This window comes from Pelodiscus sinensis, chromosome 2 (genome assembly GCF_052426305.1).
Source record: "Pelodiscus sinensis isolate ZL-2025 chromosome 2, ASM5242630v1, whole genome shotgun sequence".
Taxonomy (NCBI): Eukaryota; Metazoa; Chordata; order Testudines; family Trionychidae; genus Pelodiscus; species Pelodiscus sinensis.
In genome coordinates, this window is record NC_143053.1 from 200619598 (window position 1) to 200635512 (window position 15915).

The window sequence follows — 15915 nt, forward strand, 5'->3', positions numbered from 1 at the left end:
TGATTGGGTGCATGTGTGTGGGGGTGGGGGGAAGCCACAGCCCCTCCCCCTGACCCCTTACCAGGGTTGGTCCTTGCTCCTCTCTGGAGCTAGCAGCCAGTGGGTTCCTCACCTTCCTGGAGACATGAACATACAAGTATCACTTTTCACAGCAGCAGACTTACTAGCTAGCAAGTCTAAAAAATAGCGACCAAAACAGGAACAAAAAAAAAAGCAACAAAAAAGATAAGAACATGCAAAGCATCTTACTTGTGCTTTTATTCTGTTTAGGTCCACTCAAAAATAGAGACAACTGTACATAATTTTTATTATTGGGTCTATAAAAAATCCTGCATACATAAATTACAGTGATTTGTACAAGGACATGTGCATATTAACTGGGTTTTCCAAAAGTTAGTTAAGTATTCTAGGAAAATTTGTCAGAGTGGCCACCAGCAAGAGTTGGTAGCTATTTTCTGAAGTCACCAAAAATTTGTTGCGAGACTCCCTGGCTAAGCTATTCTTTGTTTGCTTATTGTTGATATTTTGGTAAGTGGAATCTAGACTCAGGAAAGGGGTGAATTTGGTTTTATATATAGTATATGGACTGTATTTTTTTTAAAAGCAGGTTGGAAAATATGTCTGTTCACAATAAGCAACTGTAAACTGTGATGTGAAGCCAGATCATGCTATTCCCTCGTATTGAAACAGAAACCTAGTGTTTGTTTCCCTTGAGAAAGACCCCTGGATCTCTGTTAATTCACTTGTCACAAGATTTTAGGACATTTTATGTAGTTCTTTGATTTCCTTACTATTCAAAAACTGAAAGATGAAAATAGTAGCCCCAGCAGTATGGGAAAGAAATTCCAGTTCTCAGTGTCCGGGGTGAGAATTTCTCTTAGCACCCCTCCCTACCCAGAAAAAATTATTTCAATAGGCACAATTTTAAGTTTAGATGCACAGACCTGATATATGTTAGCTTCAGTGGGATCTCTGCTAGGAGTTGAGGGTAGAATTTGTCTCCATTTGCTACCTAAAAGTAAACAGCAAATGTGACTCATTATGTACAAAGTCCATGCATTTATAAGATTTGATCTTTGGGTTTAGAAAGTCATATGTTTGTTTATTGCCAAAGAACAGTATAGCCTATAATGAAGCCACACTTCCTCATTCCTCCTGCCTTTTTAAAAAAATATAAATTGCTCCAAGTCTTCGGGACACACATTATTTTGTAGCTTTCTTCTGCTTATTAATGTGTTTGATCTTTTCTGCAGTGCTAAGCTAAAATTAATATTAGAAGACATTACGTTTTGTATTTGATTTTTTATTTTACACGAGTAAAGCAGTTGCCAGTTACCATCACTGAATTGTAGCATTAAGGTATGAAGCCAACAAAGCAGTTAAGCACCTTGGTATTTCCTCTATATTAATCAATGCCCTGATCCAGCAAAATTATTTCAGTGGGACTTCTCACACTTACCTTAAGTGTCCAGGTTAAGAACTTTGTTGGACTGGGGCATAAATGTGCCTAGAACAATGATACTGTAAAAGGGGAAAGTGGTAGCATTCTCCCAACAACAGGCAGGCAGCACAACTACACTCTCCTTTTTTCCCATGCATAGGCCTAAGTCTAGAAAAAGGTCAATCTCACACATGCCAGAGCAATGCATTACAACTGTACTGTGCCAATAAGCAGGTCTTGTCTTGCCTTCTAGTCTCCTCTTTTATATCCTTGTTTTGGCTGCCTGACAGTACCTCAGCTGATTTCAGCACTCCATATGTAAGATGGCATCTCACCTCCTGTGCCTTCACTCTTCTTACACACTTCTTCTCGCCTGTTTGCTTTTCTGAAGTTTGTACTTGTATGTGAGGCAGGTGGATGCTATTTGTATTGCGATTGGTTCTTTCCTTTGTTTTCATTCTCTTGCTAATTTTTTCTGTCACTGCTCCTTGTGTCTGTTTTTTGTCTTATCACTTTGTCCTCTGCTTCCTCCTACACCAGTTCTTGAGTCCATAGGAAAATACTGTCCAGGAAAGTTTCTCATGTGTGTGCTTCAGTCTTTTACTCACCCTATTGTGGGTTCAGGTTGGACCTCCCTGGTCCGGCAACCTCAGAACCTGATCGGTCTCAGGTAAGGGATTTTGCTGGACTAGAGGAGATCATTTCTCAGCCCCCCGCCCATCCCACTGGCCTCCCGGCTGGTTCCTCACCTACTCCTGGCCACACTGCCCTGCTGACCCCGCTGGGCAGCCATCACTGCCCTGGCTCTGGGACCTGCTGGGCAGCCACATGGATTGCGCTAGGGCTCTAGGACCCGCCAGGCAGCCGCATGTTGTAGATCCCTGCCCCACCAAGCTACCACAGCACCCAGCCATGTGCGTGTCTCCCAACACTGCTGGGCAGACCTGCTGCCATGTGCTGATGGTGGGTTCTCTATGGGCATCCCACTGCCCAGCCAGCTTTGTGGGATCCTTGCCACTGGCCCTCCACTGGAACTCTCTGGTCCTGCAACATTTGCGCCACACCATGGATGTTGCCGGACCAGAGAGTCCTGGCTAAGAGAGCTTCAAACTATACCTTTCTCTGCAGAGCTTCCTGTCATGTACCATTACAGAGACAGGAGCAAGTTTCCAAAAGAGAGGAGGGCTGTAATGTTTATGGACTAATGAGCCTGTAAGGATAGTGTTACTCTGCAGGCTGAAGCTGTGGATGACCTCTCCAAGGAAGGTAGTGTGGGCCCAGGTAGAATTATAGGTAGCATGAAAATTATTTTGGTAGGGACCTCTTATAAAATTCTGATCTGGGTCTGAACTCTGATTTCAAACACCCCCTCTCAAATCTAACAAATAGAAATCAGATATTTGTTTTGGTCTTCGTGTCTGCACAGCTGCAGAGTTGATCCTAGAGACATGATGACTGTACAGTTTTATTTGATGCCCCTTTGCCAGTAATGGCATTTCTGTGGCCCAAATGCTGGCCCCAAGGGTTGCAAAAACTACAAAGACAATTTATCTTTTTTGCATCAGAAGAAGGGAAGGGAATGCAGAAAAGTGCCTCAGTAGTCTGGAGGTGAGCAGGAAAATTCTTGGTGAGGTAAGGGAAAACAAGATTAAAGAAACTAAAAGACCCCCTTCTTTGTCTCTCAGGCCTCCTCTCAATTAAGCAATTATTGCATCTCCTTACAAGTGTCTGACACACAATGACTCACTATCTGTTTTAAACACAGCAGATTACATTCCTCCCACCTGTAACTTCAGTGACTTAAGTAGAACTATTCCAGGGTTGAATTTGGCCCTGTTGGATTTACAATGCCTTATTTAACTATTAAGACAAATCTATATTTATTTAATGTAAGGTAACCGTGTTTCTTTCTGCTCTTCTTTCCATCTAAAATCAATCCAAGACAATTATGCCTCCCATTTCCAGTCTCACACCCCTACCAGACACATATCTCCAGGTATGCCATGTTCCCAACCTTTAAATCACCAGAAGACCGAGACACTGGCATCCAAGCAAGCAGCCACCGGCCTTTTCATCCCAACGTCCCTACAAAGCCTTATGATGTGATTGTTTTGAGAAAGACCAAAGGTAAAGCAGCAGTGGGCAATTGTTTGGTGTTCTCAGAAGTTTGTGATGTTGTGGAAAGGAAGGCGGTGTGCAAAAATAGCAACGGAGCTAAGCAGACTGGCTTAAGCAGGAGTCTCAAGTGCTGGTATCAAGCATGCTGCTATCATGGCCCTCAAATTCCAGCAGAGGTGAAGCATATAATTTAGTGTACAATGCCCTCCAGGTATGGGAATAATTATTGCTAGTAACAGGGCTAGAAAAAGCCATGGCAAGAATCAAAAGTTTGTAAATCCTGGGCCCAATAAATTCATCCCAAAGTAGCTCCATTGACCATAAGAGTTACACCAGGGATGAAACCCAGGTGTTTACAAATGGCAGAATGTGCACTGTGAAGTCATGGGGTACAAAAACATGCAGCAAACATTTCCACACCCCTTGTGCTCTGAGAACTCATCTATACTTGCAGCGCTGTGCTACTATGGTGTTTAGTGAAGAGGCTGCCTACACCAAAGGCTACATCTACACTGGCCACAATTTCCGGAAAAGGGATGCAAATCAGGTAAGTCAGGATAGGGAAATCCGCGGGGGATTTAAATATCCCCCGTGGATTTAAATAAACATGTCCGCCGCTTTTTTCGAAGTAGGAATAAGAGATCCTCCGGAAAAGGGCTTTATTCCGGAGGATCGCGCCAGTCTAGACGCTTTTTTTCCGGCTTTTCCCCAAGCTGGAAAAAAAGCGGAGGACATGTTTATTTAAATCCACGGGGGATATTTAAATCCCCCGCGGATTTCCCTATCCTGACTTACCTGATTTGCATCCCTTTTCCGGAAATTGTGGCCAGTGTAGACGTAGCCCAACAGTGGAGCTTCTCCCATTGGCATAGATACTCCACTTCCCTGAGAGGCAGGAGCTGCTATGTCACACCCGTGAGTGATGTAATTATAGAGATATAATTTGTAGCTTAGACCAGGGCTCAATTGCCCCAGACTCGTGCTCAGCTACTTCACTGATCAGCAGCATTCAATTCCACCTTTGGAAGTGGTTTTATGGGCAGAGGACCAATCTTACAATTCATCAGATCTTACTTATCCTACAGTATTTTGTGGTGTTGTTTACTGCTTGTAAAACTACACAGAAAGAATGCAGAGTCTTGCAAAATTGGTGCTGATTTGCATTAAACGAGAGCCCTTGCAATAAAACCCACCCCAGAGAGGATGATTTGTGGTACAAACCTCTGCCCCCAGTGAACTTCTCTCTCTCTGGCTGTATCTGATGCATATTATTAATTATTATTATTGTTAGCCTATTCATTGTTGTTTTTTCTGATCCATTTAGGTAATCCATATAGACATGAAGTCATCAACATTCCATATGATTCCCAGAAGGAGGCCTTGCATTGGCCAGGACAACATACATACTTTCATGTAGGTAACTGTTGCTGTGATTAAGAAAATTCACATTTTTTATCACACATGTAGGAGGAGGAATTTCTTGTGCTAGATTAACAAAATGGCCAATGGCCAGTGAGACACTGCTTTGCAGCTCTCACCACCAGAGTGACCACCACCAGACAATCTGTATAGTTGCAGATACTCTCTGACTTTGCCCTTGTCCTATCCCCACTCTGCCTTACAGAGAGTCTCTCTCTTCTCCCTGCAGAACTGGTCTCCATGTTTTGCAATACGTGCACATCCTGTCCACAAATCTCTGAATCTAGCTCTGCTTTATCATCTGAAGCACACTGGTTCCATTGCCAGGGGTCCTGCATGAACACAGAACGAATGGATGGCTTTGACCCTAAACATATAGCTCTCCCCCCCCTTAAAAGCCAATTTTTGTCTTCGGATGAATAGAAAGAGGAGGTCTCTGCTCAGCCTAAATTAGATGAAAAACATACTTAGGAAAAGATGAAGAGTGTAGGGGAGGCCAGTGGTAAACAGAGGAAACAGATACAGTTTCAGGGGACGGATTTCCTATGGATATGGAGAGATACAAGCCCATTAACTAGACAATCCCAGTGAAGCGCCCTGTTAATATGAACGTGTATGAATGGTATATAGGCTCCAGCCTAGGTGTGCCCTTGAAAATATGAGAGCATGGAAGAGCCTCACATGAAGTGCTTTGTTACATCTGAATTATGCAGCTGTTAAATATTCTAATCAGATTGTAATACAGGGCTGAAAATCCAGTGACACAGGGTATACAAACTATCCCCGTGAGTAATTCCATCAAATAAACAAAATTGCTGGAAGAACAGTGTGGAAAATGGCTAATGCTGAGTTGAAACAGTAAGGATTACTCACAAGAGTAAGAGGTGCATAGGCCCTTCCTTCAGAAATACATGTATGGTCAGCTCACCCATGCTACCACTTAATGTTTCCCCAAAAGACCATATTTTCTGGATTCTTTTATATCAGAACTTTAAATTATCCACAGATATTCCATGTCTTACAGTCACCTCACAGAGATGCAGCAAGGTTTTTATACTTTCCCTATTTTATTTTTCCTCCAGTTTCCTAAATTTGTTGAGGGAAGCAGTCAGATATATTATCCAAAGCCACCAAAGATTGTGGCTCCTAACTCTACATGCAACTTACTAGAAAATAATCTCTCTTCAAGAACTGCCAATATGCTACGAAATGTAGAGAAGGCCCAGTGGATAACAACATATAACTATGATTTCACAGGTATGTATTATTTTGAATATGAACTAATAGAGATAAAGAACAAAAAATAACACAATATCAGTATTTATCCAGTGCATTTATTTTTCCATTTTTTAGTCCTATTTTAAGATTTGGGGTATTTTTAAAAAGCAGCTGTACAATAAATGTCACACAGGGTATCAGTTATTTGAGTTTTTCCATATATGTGACTAAGCATTTTTTAACCAAAGAAGAATAGAAACCAATTTTCTTTTCTTTTTAAGGTAGAGGTCCCATGAATCCCCTGGTACTGGATGATTCTGACATGAAGCTAATTGGCAGAGTGACTGGAGAATTAGAGGAAGATGTGGAACTTGTAAGTCCTGCAAACACTAAAAACCTCAGCCTGCAACCAGAATTAACACCCACTAATCGGAGTAGATCCAGATATGACTTGCAGTAGTAAACACTAGCCCCAGTAATATATTTACACAAGATCAGGTTCACTCTAAATAGGAGATAAATTATTCATAAGTTAAAATCTGTGATGGTTTATTTTGTTGACAGAAGGTATATAATGTATCAAAGACATGTTCAATTACTAATTTTCTTGATTGTGATTCTATACCCAAGTTGCATTTCCTCTGTCTTTCAAAGCTCTCACCAGCACACAACAGCACTTAACAATACCTTTTGCCTCTACAAACATTAGTAATGCTACCCTGAAAATCAGAAGGGAGGTCTCTTAAGAGTGGTGCACCAGAGCAGAGGCTGAAACACATTGGGTCAGATCCTCAACTAGTGTAAATCATAGAATCATAGAATCATAGAATAATAGGACTGGAAGGGACCTCAAGAGGTCATCGAGTCCAGCCCCCCGCCCTTAAGGCAGGACCAAGCTCCACCTACAGCATCCCTGACAGATGTCTATCTAACCTGTTCTTAAATATCTCCAGAGAGGGAGATTCCACCACCTCCCTTGGCAATTTATTCCAATATTTGACCACCCTGACAGTTAGGAATTTTTTCCTAATGTCCAATCTAAACCTCCCTTGCTGCACTTTAAGCCCATTACTCCTTGTCCTGTCCTCAGAAACCAAGAGGAACAAATTTTCTCCTTCCTCCTTGTGACACCCTTTTAGATATTTGAAAACCGCTATCATGTCCCCCCTTAATCTTCTTTTTTCCAAACTAAACAAGCCCAGTTCATGAAGCCTGGCTTCATAGGTCATGTTCTCTAGACCTTTAATCATTCTTGTCGCTCTTCTCTGTACCCTTTCCAATTTCTCCACATCTTTCTTGAAATGTGGCGCCCAGAACTGGACACAGTACTCCAGCTGAGGCCTAACTAGTGCAGAGTAGAGCGGCAGAATGACTTCACGAGTTTTGCTTACAACACACCTGTTGATACAACCTAGAATCATATTTGCTTTTTTGGCAACAGCATCACACTGTTGACTCATATTCAACTTGTGGTCCACTATGACCCCTAGATCCCTTTCTGCCATGCTCCTTCCTAGACAGTCGCTTCCCATCTTGTATGTATGGAACTGATTGTTCCTTCCTAAGTGGAGCACTTTGCATTTCTCTTTATTAAACCTCATCCTGTTTACCTCTGACCATTTCTCTAACTTGCTAAGGTCATTTTGAATTATGTCCCTATCCTCCAAAGAAGTCGCAACCCCACCCAGTTTGGTATCATCCGCAAACTTAATAAGCGTACTCTCTATCCCAATATCTACATCATTGATGAAGATATTGAACAGTACGGGTCCCAAAACAGACCCTTGCGGAACTCCACTTGTTATCCCTTTCCAGCAGGATTTAGAACCGTTAACAACAACTCTCTGACTACGGTTATCCAGCCAATTATGCACCCACCTTATCGTGGCCCTATCTAAGTTATATTTGCCTAGTTTATCAATAAGAATATCATGCGAGACCGTATCAAATGCCTTACTAAAGTCTAGGTATATGACATCCACCGCTTCTCCCTTATCCACAAGGCTCGTTATCTTATCAAAGAAAGCTATCAGATTAGTTTGGCATGACTTGTTCTTCACAAACCCATGCTGGCTATTCCCTATCACTTTATTACCTTCCAAGTGTTTGCATAGGATTTCCTTAATTACCTGCTCCATTATCTTCCCTGGGACAGACGTTAAACTGACCGGTCTGTAGTTTCCTGGGTTGTTCTTATTCCCCTTTTTATAGATGGGCACAATATTTGCCCTTTTCCAGTCTTCTGGAATCTCCCGTCTGCCATGATTTTTCAAAGATCATAGCTAAAGGCTCAGATACCTCCTCTATCAGCTCCTTGAGTATCCTGGGATGCATTTCATCAGGACCTGGTGACTTGCTGACATCTAACTTTCCTAAGTGACTTTTAACTTGTTCTTTGTGAATCCTATCTTCTAAACCTACCCTCTCTCTGCTTGTATTCACTACGTTAGGCACACCTCCAGACTTCTCGGTGAAGACCGAAACAAAGAAGTCATTGAGCATCTCCGCCATTTCCAAGTTTCCTGTTACTGCTTCTCCCTCCTCACTAAGCAGTGGGCCTACCCTGTCCTTGGTCTTCCTCTTGCTTTTAATGTATTTATAAAAAGTCTTCTTGTTTCCCTTTATGCCTGTAGCTAGTTTGATCTCATTTTGTGCCTTTGCCTTTCTAATCTTGAATTGCTCCATTGAAGCCATCAGCTGAGGATCTGGTCTATTGCTTTTATCAAACTCCATCTTTTTTGATAATGCATAGACATGTCTTCCATTTGGTAAAAGTCCATGTAGCATCACAGGTTAATGTCTGTCTACTAAGCAGCATTAGATGAGGTTTTTGAGAGAGCTTTCCATTACTCTTGCATGATCCATTCTGCTACATTCATGTGAGTAACTTTCCTTTTCCTTCAAAGTTCTTTGAATCTTTTTTAAAATGCAGTTCTACTCTGCAAAAGGGTAAAATGGCCTTGGGAGTTTATTGTCTCTTAATTTTAATATTAAATGTGCTCATGTTACAAGTGAAAATTTGTTTTCATAACTGCCAGCCATGCAAACTCAATATCAATCAAGCTAAATTGCTTTCTTCTCATGCATCATTATCTATAATGCATGTTCTGCAGGCCAGTTTCTGCCCTCTGTGACACCTATACAGTCCCATTGTCTTCAGTAGGTTTGCCCAGGCATAATTGATTGGAACTACGTAAATGGTTCTGTTGAAAATGCACAAGAAGGAATGGATTCCAATTCACTTCCCCACAGCTGGGCTGGTTTTGCAGTGCTAGCAAGAATAAAAAATTAATTCAAACATTATTTCTCACTAAAAGATCCAAGGTGATTTTGAATACACATAAGAGGCACCTCTGCTGAGTCAGAAGGTACAGATTTGTACAAAGTCAGATTTCAGAGTAGAAAGAAGTAATATTTTCAAAGGCACTTAAGTTACTAGAACTCCATCCCATTTTTAAAAGTGACATGGTCACTAAATGAAAGTAATTTAAATATGGGATTTAAATATCTAAGTGGCTATGCCACTTTTAAAAATAGGACTTATTAATTTAGTATATATCTACACAACAGCTGGATATATAATTTCCAGGTATAGTAGATGTCCATGCACTAGTTTTTATTGAACTAGCATACCAAGGTGCAGGATGCAGGATGGATTACTCACTTGCATGCATGCTTAGGGCTCAGATGGGAAAGTATTTAGGAAGTGAAGACATATCCGTAGATCAGGGGTAGGCGAAGATCTTAGTGACTGCCTGTACCTGTGGAGGTGCAGATAAATATAGTAGCAGCAGCTCACTAAAGGCTAACCCTGGTGAACCACCACTGTTTTATTGCCCACCTCTGCCTTAGATGCTTTTGAAAATGTTTACAGCTGTCCATTTCAATTAATGCAAGTGATTAACTCAAAATTAACTCAAATTTTAAAATTAATCACAATTGTTTTAATCACACTGTTAAATGATAATAGGACACCAGTTAAAATGTACTATAAATACTTAGTATGTTTTTCTACATTTTCAAATTTACTGATTTCAGTTATAACACAGAGTACAAAGTGCACAATCTCAGAAGTGTAGTCATGTTAGTCAAGCTCACCTAGAGAAGTGGGGTTTGCCCATGAAAGCTCATGATACTGTACATATGTTTTTAGTCTCTAAGGTGCCATAGAATTACTCTTTTTTTTTAAATTGCACAGTGATCATTTTACATTATTTTTACTACAGATTTTTACACTATAAAAAAAACCCCAAAAGAAATGGTATTTTTCAGTTCAACTCTTACAAATGCTCTAGTGCAATCTTTTTATCATGAAAGTGCAACTTATAAATGTAGAATAACTATTTTATATAACTACACAAAAACAAAACAATTTAAAACTACAGAGCCAGAGATCCACTCAGTCCTACTTCTTGTTCAGCCAATTGCTAAGACAAAAAAGTTTATTTACATTTACAGGAGATAATACTGTCTACTACTTATTTACACTATCACCTGACAGTGAAAGTAGATGCTCGCATGGCAGTCATGTAGCCAGCATTCTAAGATATTTTCTTGCCAGATATGCTAACATTGTTGTGACCCTTCCTACTTTATTTTGTAGATTATCTATTTTACAGTGCAAATCATTGTAATAAAAATAGTAATTTAAAGTGAGCACTTTACACTTTGTATTCTACATTGCAATTTAAATAAATATATTTAAAAATATATAAAAATATTTAATATATGAATAATAAATTTAAATTGGTATTCTGGTATTGTATAACAGTGAGATTAAAACTGCAATTAGTCACAATTAATTTTCTTACTCAGCTGACATCCCTAAAAAAATTTACCCATAATGTAAATAGAAAAGCTGCTGAGTCTTCTTTTAAAGACGACCTGGACAAAGTAGTTTGGGCCCTTTTTCTGCTCCTTTATCATGTATGAAAAAGGCTTAAAAATGTATTTTCAACAATTGCTTCAAGTTGAGAAAATCAAATGGCAGCTCTCATTAATTCAAACACAAGTCTGTTTATCTTTCCCTGTGGCCTCAGAACTTTTGTGTGGAAAAGGTCCATCCTGGACCAGACAGCTTTGTTCCAACATGTGACGATGCAGTTGGGATTCCCCCGACACTGCACCCTCATAGCAGCAACAACAGACTCCACCAGCCAGTAGAATAGTGGGTTTATTGCTTCTCCAAGATACAGCACAGCATAGACGTGCTATTGCTACAGGACTCTGGGCCAGGATGCCTCCGACCCCTTGAGATGGGGTCCCTGGGACCCTAGATTCCAGCCCCCTCCTTAGACTGGTTCCTTCATGATTCCAGCTCAAGACTGACCCTTCCCCCAAACACTCACTTCCCTAGTTCCCTCCTTGCCCCAACTTGTCTGACCTGTTGGGTCTTTGTCTACATGACTTAGGCAGCCCACCTGCTGGGCAGTGCTCACCGGCAGAGGCCAGTAGGGGTCATTCACAGCCCACAACCCAAGCACAGCAACCAGCAAGGTACTGACACTACATCACAACACGTGGGTGAGTCAGTGGGAATTACACCTCACCGTGCAGAGGGATCCAGAGCAGACAGCACCCCCACTACGCCACACAACAATATTATTCTATTAGCCCTTTACAATAAATAGCAGAAATAAAACATTTGAGTTATTTAAGTTTTAGACTGCAAGCTGTACCAGGTAGGGTTGCCAGGTGTCCAGTATTGACCCGGACAGTCCGGTATTTTCACCTCCTGTCTGGTAAAAAAATTCAGAAAATACCAGACACCTAAAATGTCCAGTATTTTCCAATTTTTTCCCGGCCAGGAGGCGAAAATCCTGGGTGCTTATCTGGTTCCGCAGGGGAGCTGTCTGGCCCAGAGCAAGGAGACAAGATGGTGGACGGCCGCTGGCAGCCTGTTAGGGCGAAAAAGCCTCAAAAGCATTTCTTAAAGGGGCCACACTGGTTTTGAAATTTTTTTTTGCTTAACTCACAGGGTCCTTTTTTTTTGCTCAACTATGGTCTCCTCCTTTTTTTTCTCAACAGAATTTTTTCCCTGGTGTGGTTTTTTTTTGTTTGTTTTTTTGAGAGGAAAATATGTGGATTCTAAAGTACTTGGATTCCATAAAGTATTTGGATTCCGTGCATGCCTCTTACTCCTGGAGTAAATCACAGAATGCGAGTACTTGCCCCTTGCTCCCTGATAGAGCAAGCCATGTCCTGGTATGCACAGCTGCTGCCCCCCTGCTCTCCTAAAATGTCGCCCTTGGAGATAAACTCAGCAATTAGGACCAGCAGCCACAACACTGTTCTTTCATGAAATGCCTAGGTTTAGATGCCACCCCTAATCCTATTTTTTCCTTCCACAGAAAGAATCGTTTCTGCCTAGTCTCTCACAAGTAAGGCCTTTAGAAGGGCGCATTGCACGTTTCCTTCAAGGTCGGCGACCCCATGAATCAATTTTACAAGAACAGGATTCCTCAGACATCACTGTGCCTCCAGTTTTGTACACAGTTCATGCTGTCATACCCAGTTACTCAGACATGATACTCAGCAATAGGAAAACAGCAACAAATCTGGATCGGCAATGTAAACATACAACAAATGAAGACAAGAAAAGAGAAGAGGACTCATTGCGGACTCTTCAATTGCCTGATGTATGTTACCAGAGAGGTGAGAGTCAGGAAAACAGACCTACAGTAAACAAATTTCAGAAAATCACAGATACATGGAAAACAGAAGCTTTGTATAGAAGGCAGCTTTCAGTCAGGCCTAAATCTGAACCTCCTCCTGCCCCATCATGGAATTCCCTCTACTATGAAGATTTGAAACCCAGCCATTTAGACCAATACATTGTGTGGCACAACCCTGTTAGTCTTAGTAAGCCAGGCTTACTAAAGGGTCAAATGGGGGGAGAAGGCAGCATTTTCCAAGCTGAAAACAGTGATCAAGAGGAAACCCAATATACTTTGAGTTTGGAGAGCAACCCACCCAACATAGCACTGCCTGAATGGATTCCTAATTCTGGGGTGCCTCGACCTCAGACATCATTACTTGAGCTTCAGAATTCCTTTTCTAAAACAGGAGCACACAAACGTTTTCATAATTCTATTAAAGGAGAAGTAAAAGACCTCCGGGATAATATTCATGAAGGGAGGAGGCACACATTCTATGGCTTCAATTCATTTTATTTCTATAACTGACATGTGCCTTTGTCCCTTTAAATTAAAAAAATCAGTCCCTCTCTTTGTATTTACAACATAATGCTTTCTGGCTTATATTTTGGACTCCTTTCTCTCAGTTTCACTGGTAAAGTAATGAAAAGAACATCCACAGTCTGAGACACAGGTCTGTTTAAAAATAAAGGTGATGGAATACAAAATTAAATTGTATTGAATCACCGGGGATGAACTGCTTTCACCCAATGGTTCTGAAGGAGCCCTAGAATTAATAGGGAAACCACTAAGCCAAACATGTAATTTGCCATTAAGGACAACCATCAAAGGACTGCAAGCCGCCACCATAGTAGCTGTTTTTAAAATAAGGCCTAAGGCTGATTAAGGGAATTAGCTCAGTGGTGGGAAAAACAGTTGGGAAAAGTATAAAGGACTTCAAGTTTGAGATAGAAACAGAGCAGCACTATTGTGGGAAGGCTGGCTTGTACTTCTCTACCTGTTGAGGAATCCTTAACAACATTGACAGAATAGAAGCTAATGGAAAACCACTATACAGAATGCATTTAAGCAAGCTGAATCATTTTGATAGAGCCTCTCTCCCCCTCCCAAAAAAATGAGACACTATTAAGGAAACTTAGTGTAAAGTCCTGTTGTGGGTTAAGAACTGGCCATGAAATAAGAACACAAAATGTAAGGCTAAACAGCTATTCTGACTGCCGAGAGAGGTTAATACAGGCAGTCCCCGGGTTACATGGATCCAACTTACATCGGATCCCTACTTACAAACAGGGTGAGGCAACCCCGCACTAGTTGCTTCCCCCCAGCAGACCAGGGAGATGCGAAGCTAGTGCCCCCCCACCCCCACCCCCCGAGCAGACCAGGAAGACGTGGAGCAGCTTTTCTCAGCAAACACCTCAGCTTGAGAATAAAGGACTGAGGGAAGTGAGGTGTGGGAGAATAAAACTGAGCTCTGGAGATATGTTTGGCTAGAGTTTCCCCTACAATATGTACCAGTTCCGACTTACATACAAATTCAACTTAAGAACAAACATACAGTCCCTATCTTGTACGTAACCTGGGGACTGCCTGTAGTGGGATTTTTCAGTGTTGATCCTTGGGTTAAGTATGGTCCAAGTGAATTTATTAAGGAGCTAGGAGGCAGATTGGGATTAGTACAGTGCCAACATTTGGTAATGACACAACCCTATATAGGTTTTTAATTAGTTATTTAAACCCAGGATTATTAAATTAGGCCCCCAAGTGGAGGGGGAAAATGCCACAATGCTTTTTTCACTTTAGGCTGCTGAACTGTTCCACCGAAGGAGCAGGAATTGCCTCTTCGCTCCCCATAAACATACTCCCCAGATTAGCAGGATGTCAGAATCAGTGTCCCTCATAGTCCCTTCCCAACTCCCTGACTCCCTGACCTCAGTCCACGGCTCTAAGCAGCTAGAAGCTGCCCCCAGGAGTCTCCTTAGGCACTAGCTGGGCACTGAAAGATAACATAGCCAGGGACAGGGCCAGCCCACAACATTTTGGCACCTGAGGCGGGGAGCTCAAATGACGCCCCCATGCCCCTTTGCTTGGGCCAAAACTTTGAAACGCCTCAATTCTGCCTTCTTCCCATTCTACTCCTCTCATGGTACTGCTCTGCTACCTACATATGCACCAGCAGCAGACACAATTTTCTACACTCTGGGTCCTAGTGGTGCCCCCCCCACAGTCTGGCACCTGAGGCGGCCGCCTCAGTTTGCCTCATGGTAGGGCCAGCTCTGGCCAGGGATTTATAATATCTATGTGTGGGAACTCCACAGGCTGACTGGAAAAGGAATTATGCTTCCCAGTATTGTCGTCTTCCCTGAACAGATATCGAGACCGGCAGAGAGCAATCTGCCTATCTAGGTTACAGAGGAAACGATGCAATGTATCTACCTGAGCCCCCTTTGTGTGGGAGAGGGAAAAACATGCAGTGCGTAGGGTTGCCAGATAGCTGAAACAAAAATACCAAACACCTCCCCCCCCCCCCCCCAAAAAAACCACCGGGAAAAAATTTCGTTGAAGGAAAAAAAAGGGGGGGGGTACCAAAGTTGTTGAGTACAATACCGGACACCTGGCAACCCTAGCAGTGCATCCTGTCTGCATGTGGACAAAATCAGGTCCTTGGTTATTAAGATGAGGGATGGTTAAATTAGGTGTTAACACTAAGGTTGAGTATGAGGACTCCTGAAGGATATAACACAGTATTAAGTGGACAACACAAAGGCATATTAAATTTAATTGAGGCACATCAAGCAGACTGCAAGGTACACCTGGACACTAATGGATTATAAATTAGTTGTAACCTCTCATTTCAAAATCAGTAACAACTTCTACTTAATGTGCAGCAACACTCAAAAGAGATGGTAAACCACAAAGAATACAGAATGAGGTGCTAGTGTAAAAATCTTCAGTCTGCTACATAAAATGTTATTCACCTCAGTTCATAAACAACATCTTAGAAATAAGAAAGGTCCAGAGAGAGGCAATAACTATAAGAAACTTGAGGGGGTTATTTACATACCG

General features: G+C 41.7%; 1 protein-coding gene across 1 annotated transcript in view; it reads left to right on the forward strand.

Moving 5' to 3' along the window:
• The window catches only part of SPMIP4 (sperm microtubule inner protein 4), a 37640-nt gene extending 24247 nt beyond the window's left edge, over positions 1–13393 (forward strand). The window contains exons 5-9 of the mRNA XM_025179109.3: positions 3384–3568; positions 4884–4972; positions 6061–6235; positions 6478–6569; positions 12547–13393. Of these exons, the coding sequence (XP_025034894.2) occupies positions 3384–3568; positions 4884–4972; positions 6061–6235; positions 6478–6569; positions 12547–13380 (1375 nt within the window). The 3' untranslated portion in view covers positions 13381–13393. The remainder of the gene's footprint in view (positions 1–3383; positions 3569–4883; positions 4973–6060; positions 6236–6477; positions 6570–12546) is intronic.
• The last annotated feature ends 2522 nt before the right edge of the window (positions 13394–15915 follow it).